The sequence below is a fragment of the Ursus arctos genome, unplaced genomic scaffold, assembly GCF_023065955.2.
Source record: "Ursus arctos isolate Adak ecotype North America unplaced genomic scaffold, UrsArc2.0 scaffold_3, whole genome shotgun sequence".
NCBI classification, from domain to species: domain Eukaryota; kingdom Metazoa; phylum Chordata; class Mammalia; order Carnivora; family Ursidae; genus Ursus; species Ursus arctos.
Genome location: NW_026622985.1, coordinates 42,537,902 through 42,546,114, shown reverse-complemented (window position 1 = coordinate 42,546,114; position 8,213 = coordinate 42,537,902). Strand labels below are relative to the sequence as shown.

The following is an 8,213-nucleotide window of genomic DNA, read 5'->3' as shown; positions in this document are numbered from 1 at the left end:
CAATCTCTTCTACCTACGCTTTTGTCCCTGTTCCTCCCTTTTGCCCCTCCCATTTCTCCTTTGGGCACCAACACCTTGGAGATAAAAAGCAGACCAAGAAGCAACAGAGTGATGGGGAGAAGATGTAGAAAGAGAAAAAAGGGGAAAAAAAAAAAAAAAAAAAAGGAGATGATGTTCCCTTCCTCATTGTAAACCCCGGACCCCAGGGCAGGCTTTTGTTGTTCACATTTGAATCTATAATCCATATGAATCGATTTCTTTACGGATGGTATGAGGTAGCAATCATACATACTTTTTAATCCTAGCTTTTTCATGGCTGAATGTGAGTTGAAGTTACAGAAATGACGTTGGCTGGTACAAATGAAGTGATTAAAAAGCGGGGGGGAAGGGGTTGAGAAAAATAAAGCCATTTTGCTTGAACCATCACAGGGTTCAATTTGCTAACTATATCAAAGATTTTTTAAAGGAAAAAAATAAGAGGAAACTATGACTTCGGATTAAAATATTTTTACTTTGAGAAGCCTGTGGAATATTGAGGTAGATCTGCTCTTGAAATTAAGTGAAGATGCTTTGCAGCGGAAGCAGCTAGGAAGGGCGAGGTTCTGGTGGAGACTGGAGGCCCTTAATTCTTAATGCCGCAGCCAGCAGGAGTCTATGATTTTCTGTAACTGATTTAAGTAACTTGGTGATGGACTGCCCTGTCATTTTCTTTGTGATTGGAGCCTGTGTTCGGCTACAAGATAGTAATGAGCATGGAGTCCCTAAATTACTAAGCTCAAGTACAAAATCATCTATAGAGGAGAAGCCCCTGCTTTCACTATGGTGATCAACACTTCTATGCACAGCAGGATCTTTGCAATTTGAAACAATCACTCTGTAAACTTTGTAAAAAATAAGTCTACAACCTATGTCAATAGAAGGTTGACTTCATACCTACCACTAGCAAACATAAAATAAGTTTTTGTCCATTTGAACACAATTTTCTGGACGTTGATCTCCTCTTCACATATTCATCTGTAATCTGTTCCTCTTACAGATAGCTGTCTGCTGACTGTTCACTCTCTGGGTTCCCCTCATTTACATAAGTCCATAAATTTATCTTACTAAAGAGTCTCTCTCTTTCTTTCTCTCTCTCTCTCTTTCTCTCTCTCTCTTTCCCTCTCCCCTTCCCATTCCCAACCCCCTTTTCCTCTCTTTACTTTCAGTCAACTCTTGAGTAGTCCCTAGACACTGGTTTTATACATGCAAGATGTATAGTTTTTAAATTTTTATTTATAAAATACTTGTATAGTAATCAGTGTCATTGCTATGATCCACATATTTTATAAAGTTTTGACTTTTCATAACAACTCTATGAAATGGGTGCTATTTTTATTGTCATTTTACAGATGAGAAAACTGAGCCATAGACAAGTAACTTTTCTATGGTTATGCAAAGCCCTATCTCTATATTATCATTAACAATAATAATCAATAAGTCAATCCAGAAGATATGAAGATATGAGGGACTTTACCAACAGTTTATATATACGGTTTCACTTAGCTCTCCTAAAACCTAAGAAAGATTGAGAAAACGTAAGCAAACCATCCAAGATTACATTTAGAGGTGATTTGGTTAGGATTTGAATCCATTTGGACCAAATCCAAAACTCAAACTCTATTCACTATATTAATCCGCCCTCCCACCCCTTCCCACAGACGACATTGACAAGTACATAAAGAGATTGAAGAGAAGCTATAAGTTGACTCAGAGACCCCCTCCTTGTCTGCATCTAAGGACAGCACATATTACTCCCATTTTACAGGTGAAGAACTGAGAGACTGTGGTTGAGTAACCTGCCCAAGATCACGTGGCCAGGCTGGGATTCAAAGCCAGGCTTTCTGCCTTCTAAGATCATTATACTACTGCCTTTTGGTGTCATGATTAAGGTTTCCCCAGAAGCAGGCGCTTAGCAAGGATTCTGGTGAAACCATAGGTGGTCCCCAAGTGAAGGTGAAATGGTGGCAAGGTAAGTATGTGAGCAAGTGAGACAGGAAGGAAGCCAACAAAGTGCACAAGGCTACTGGACAACTGGAGTTTAGCCCCCTGGGGGAATGCTGGGGAGCACCGTAGAACAATCACCTCTGTTATCACTTGAGGGCTGCTTCTGGGAGATATTAACCCCCAGCACTTCCAAGTTGCTGTGGGCAGCTCCAGCAGCCACAGAGAGCCTTGGGCAAGGTGATGCTGATGCTGGCTCTTGGCATTTGGCAGAAATGCTCTAGAATGATCAAGTCTGAGAGGATATGGGCGAAACTTGGAATTGTGACATAGTCACCGGCAGTTTTCCAGAATTCCACTGAACCTGGAGAAATAATAATGTATCTGATCAAGGGACTGGGTTCTCTCAGACTCCACTTAAAATGATTTAAGCATCGTGCAAATACTTCATTTACAGTTCTTATGATACAGCTTCTATAGGATAAAGTACATATTATTGAAAAAATCATTTGAGTAGCAACTCTAACAAGTTAATGTAAATGTTCAACAACAAATCTTGAAGTGTTTGCCCACCTGTTCTTGCATGTTTGGGTAAACTTTTCTTCTACACAATCCTTAAATCCACTGTACTCATTTTGCCACCTCTGTGTCTCTTGGGGGAGATGGCACAAAGGATGTCAGTGAAAGCAAACATGTACTGACTTTAATTGTGGTTTATTTTTTTTAATTGCTATTTAATAATCTTTGCTTTAAAAACATGCTCCATATGCCAAATGCACATCTTGCTGTCTTGAGACGTAAAAGGATACGAAGCAGTTTACTTGTCCAGGGTAGAATTTGAGCCATCAAATGGTAAAAGTGTGCTTTCTCAACATCTTTTTTATGAATGGATGACAAAGTCTTCTTGTCAGGTCTTACAGAGTGCAATTCACTCAATGGGCTGCTCCAAATGGGGTGGGAGTAAATTTGGGGGAAATTCCTTACAATATTCAGGCCTCAATCCACCATACCAGCTGCCTTTGTAATAAGAAAAGAAGATTCAAAATTCTAGATAATTCACTGTTTGCATTTTAAGAAAAAACAGAGATCTTTCTGCTTTACTTTTAAAGATACTATCATTTCCTATATACGCTAACAAATTAAAAACTCCTGCATTAAAGCAATCATTAATAATGGTGTTGGGGGGCGCCTGGGTGGCACAGTGGTTGGGCGTCTGCCTTCGGCTCAGGGTGTGATCCCGGCGTTGTGGGATCGAGCCCCGCATCAGGTTCTTCCGCTATGAGCCTGCTTCTTCCTGTCCCACTCCCCCTGCTTGTGTTCCCTCTCTCGCTGGCTGTCTCTGTCTCTGTTGAATAAATAAATAAAATCTTTAAAAAAAAATAATGGTATTGGAGACATCTCCCAACAGCTGTAGAGAAGGAGTCAAGCTCACTGTGAAAGAAGCAGATTTAATGGGCCACGGGGCTTTTAGTAAAGTTAGCTTTGAATCCCAGGTGCATTCGTGAGGCTTGTAGGTGATAAATCTTTCTATACTGTTCTTCTGTTTATCATCTTTCAGCAAGTGGCACCCATGTACTATAGATATGGAGACAAATGAGAAACTTAGCAATCACACAGGTCTTTGTTCATATCTCTCAGAATTTAGTTGGAGATCAGGGCCCAGGAGAGAGAAATTGATGGACAATTTATAATGCAAATCCAAATAAAATTTTGCTTATCCTGCCCATCATTTTTACTGGAATTAATGTCATCTTTCAAACTCCAATTCACATCCCACTTTTTATTTCCCCAGAAATCTCTTTAACCTTCTCAGTAGCGCTTTGTGACTTGAATGGCAAATTTTGCATTCTACTTAAATTTTACTTACACATTTCTTGAGATCAGAGTCTAAGGCTGAGTTGAAAATAAAATTCAACAATTACCCTACTACCCAGTGACAACCACTATTAACATTGTATTGTTTTGTTTATAATTGATTTATAATTATAACATGTAAATATAGAATGTATGTATTATCATCCTTGTCCAAATAAGGAATGCTGGGTAATACAAAGTTAACTCTGGACAAGCACTATTCAAATGGCAACACAATAATAACAACTGTGTGTGTGTGTCCATGTACCAGATAACATGTGCTGTATATATATATATTACTAAGTGATTTATGTATGTATAACAGATTTAATGCTCACAATTCTATGATATAGATTCAATTATTATCATTCCCATTTATAGATAGGTAGACCAATAGATAGACAGTTTAGGTGACTTGGGGCAGCTTGCTCCCTGGTCTGTTCTCTTAAGCACTTGCTCTATTGGTTTTCTATACAGAACACTTTGAGTTAAAAACTCAGCCTTCAGTAATATATTAGAAGTTGTAGATGATGAAGTAAGTGGATTGTTTCCGTTAATTAAGTGGGCATTTAAAAAAATTTACCATATTATTAAAGGTGGTAAGTAAAAAAAATCATTTTAGTTGTATGTTTTAACAAGTATTACTATTTTTTTAAAGATTTTATTTTAATTATTTATTTAGAGCACTAGCGGGGGTGGGGAGGAGGGCTGAGGGAGGGGGAGTGAGAGAGAGAATCTCAAGCAGACTCTGTGCTGAGTCAGGAGCCCAGTGCATGGCTCGATCCCACAATCCAGAGATCATGACCTGAGCTGAAATCAAGAGTCCGAGGCCCAACCAACTGAGCCACCCAGGTGCCCCCAAGTATTACTATTAAGATAACTCAAAAAGTTTATTTTTTGCTATATTCATAACATTATGATAGTGACTTACCTGTAGTTAAGTGTCTGGACTTAAATTCTAATCCAAAAAGGTCCCTTTCACAAGTTGTCACAAAGTTTGGTAAATTATATTGGTAGTAGATAGGTAAGGAGAAGATTGTGCTATTACTAATAAATATTGTTTATTACTGACATTGTATTTGCAATGTGATTTTTACAAGTATTAATTATTTCACTGGCAAAATGCAATTTTGATGATTTTGTTATAGCGTTTAAAACTTATATATGAAAATTTGAAAGAAAAATCTATTTCAAGATACTGTATAACCAATTCATTTTATAGTGGAACAGAGTACTTCAAATATCCTAGTGTGACTAAGTCAGAAATATTTTTAACAGCATGAAATTAAAGGAATCCATTCAAAATTTGCATTTATTTTCGAATGTAAATAGGGTTACACGTTATATTTCTGGAGCTGGGTTTATTTCAGGGGTATAAAAATATTTAACAAAGCTAAAATAATTTACTGAGACTGGCATAGAGTAATTATTGACTGTTTTCAGTAAACTATACCACAAAGTAGTTTTTTTAAGATGGTTTAAATGAACTAACTAATATGAACTGAAATAGAATTTATACACTTCCAGAAACTAATTAAAAAAAAAAAATCACAAATGTCTCTGCTTGAAAGCCGAATCAATGGGGCACAAAAGGGTGAGCTCAGGCAGAAGTCAGACAGGGTCCTCTTCTTTGTGAGTAATTCTAGATCCCACTGAAGCAAATGGGAAAATATTAAAAGTCCCAAAAGAAACTCTAATACAAAATTTTTCACTATTTAATTAAATAAAAGGTGAGGCCCTGTTAGTTTAAAAATATTATACTGACATCTGGTGGTTGCACAATGTAGTACACAGTCTCCAACTGACCTTTTCATAACCACAAATCAATTCAGCTAAAATTAAAATGTCTCCATTCCTTGAACTTTACTTACTTCAAGTCTTGTAATTGTAACTGTAACTAGTGAAATATTTGAATAAACCAATGACATTTGCTATTTGACTGACTTCCCCTCAACGAAGTCATACTTCGTTGACTGCAAATAGAAGGGTTTAGATGCCCTAAATGAGTAAAGAAGTTTATGGATCAAGTCTTCTTGAATTTTCCAACTTTTATCTTAAGACCTCCTAAGACTTAACAGTCTTTGAATACCTCGCTATTCCAGACCCTGTTGTAAGTATTTTGTATATAATTATCTCTTGCTTTACTTAGAAGAACCATATCGAATATGAAGTTGTATTATTTCATGTTATAAATAAGTAAGAGGCTTAAAAACTTGTCCAAAATTAGTAGCAATAAGAGGGCTAGCATAGATAATCTGATCTCAAAGACCACATTCCTCACTGCTTTCTTATATTTTCCAAGAATAAATTTATTCTTTTTTGTAGCTAATTTTTTTTGTGTGTTACTAACTCTATTGCTTCTCTTGTTACTGAGCAAGAGTCATATTTATGTGTTATAGACCTAAGTAGAGAATATGTTTATTTTCTAGAGGAATTATATTTTGATCTCATTTGCATTTCTTTAAATATATATTCCCCACCACCATTTTAAATTATAAATCTAATTCTTGCTCACGTATTATTCAAATTATTAATCATTAGAAAAACTCATTAAAGTAACATAATGCCCCCTTTGTCAATTTGTATTTATTCATCCATTCATTCCATGTATTGATTTGATTACTTTCTAGATTGTAAACTGGCAATTGAGGTCTGTTTGCCAATCGTATCTAAGTCCCAACCGTTCTAAAAACTAAGAAAGTTCATCCCAGAGTCAGTCTTTCCACCTGGCAGATAAAACCACATCAAAAACATTAACCAAGGTCTTACCTCTCTCCTCTGTCATTTAGTGCTGACTCTGAATTGTATTGTTCCATGGGAAATAAAGATGCAGATTTATACATATTATATGCACATACCTTTTTTGCTCATGTATTAGTAATCATAATTAAGAAATGAATAAAAAATAATATATATTTCTCCTTATCTGTTTTAAACGATTTTGAATCAAACTCTCTTTTGTACCTGTCAAAAGTCATGTGGTTTGGGATTGCGGTATACACCATTTGGATATTTTCGATTCTTCACAAACATTAACTTCACTTTACGTGACTCCAGATGTGGGAATGTAGTTATAAACTCAGAGGATTTGGCCTTCTTGGGATGATTCCTTATGCTGGGTAGGTGAAGCCTTGTTTCCCAAAAATTACCTTTTTCCCCCACTCCCTTGTTCTTCCTTAATACTCCTTGATGGCTTTTCTGGAAATCTCAAAGATGTATACAGTTTATAACTGAAATTGGGAGGCTTTATTTCCCATGTGTTGACTTCCATTTCAGATTGTGGTGGTTGCAGGATTTCCTTTTTCCATTTGGAGTTGAGGTCTTCTGCAGGATACTGCAACGTTTTTGTGACATCTCTGCTTCCGTTGCCTTTCTGGGAGTCAAGGTACGTTGGGTGGAGAGTGTTTTCATACGTAGCAATCTGCAACAGACGTGCCAGATGGTGAGGTTTGCCACCATGGCAACAGTATATTGAATATTTTTTTCTCCAGGCCAATGTAATCTCTGGATTAGGAGAGAAAAGCTCAGAAATGACGGCTGCATGTGTGTGGAGGGGAGGGAAGCATCATGGCTGCTGCAAAGGGCACCCTTGTCCCAGCAGTCAGTGTGCGAGGGGCTAGGAAGTAAAAGATAATTGACTTGAGATCAGTGTCCTTATGTAATGAAGGGCTACTTGGGAGAAAGACGTGAAAACAAAAAATAAAATCTATATAATGTGGTAGATATTACAATAGTGCTGTGAGAAACAGGGAGAATGATGGGCTAACTCTATCAGGAAAACAGAAGTGATGTCACAAGAAAAGTCATTTGGGCCAATCTTGAAGAATAAGTAAAAATATTCCAGGTTGTAAAGGAAGTAAACAACACTTCACCAAGGCACAGAAGGTATGTAGAATTTGTCATAAGCTATTTCTGGGATACCTATGGCCACCTAAACCACCACGAATACATTGTAACTACTGCCATTGGAATCTGTGGATAAGAATCATGGATTTGTTTTTTGTTGATCAGTGGCAAGGAAATTTTTGGCACATTTCTAGAATTTAATGTGTTTGTCAAGATGTTACTGGAAAATGCCGATGAATTTGAAATCCTCTTGGAAAGAGGGAAAATTACCAATTAAACTATGTTTGGCTAAGTGGAAATAATATAGCAGTGCTGGTTCTTGGGAATAAGGAGACAAACTAGTATGAATTTCTTTGTCTTGTGCTAGAACTTAGTGCTGTTTGACAATAACATTAAGTAGAGGATCTTTAGGACCTTTAGAATTCTAAATGCTATTGAGTGGTAAGCTAGCGCTGTAAATGAAGAGAAACTACGTTGGAGATACATTGAAAATGTCAACTTTTTAAAATTAATAATAAATATTTTGTACAATA

The 8,213-nt window shown here is 36.7% G+C and overlaps 1 protein-coding gene across 1 annotated transcript; it reads right to left on the bottom strand.

Moving 5' to 3' along the window:
- Nucleotides 1–1,923: 1,923 nt before the first annotated feature.
- Nucleotides 1,924–7,210, bottom strand: LOC123001781 (uncharacterized). The gene is given in 6 exon segments (XM_044389138.2): nucleotides 1,924–2,275; nucleotides 2,554–2,630; nucleotides 3,413–3,555; nucleotides 4,766–4,850; nucleotides 6,799–6,993; nucleotides 6,995–7,210. Coding segments are annotated over 6 exon segments (963 nt in total). The 5' UTR covers nucleotides 7,106–7,210.
- Nucleotides 7,211–8,213: the final 1,003 nt, after the last annotated feature.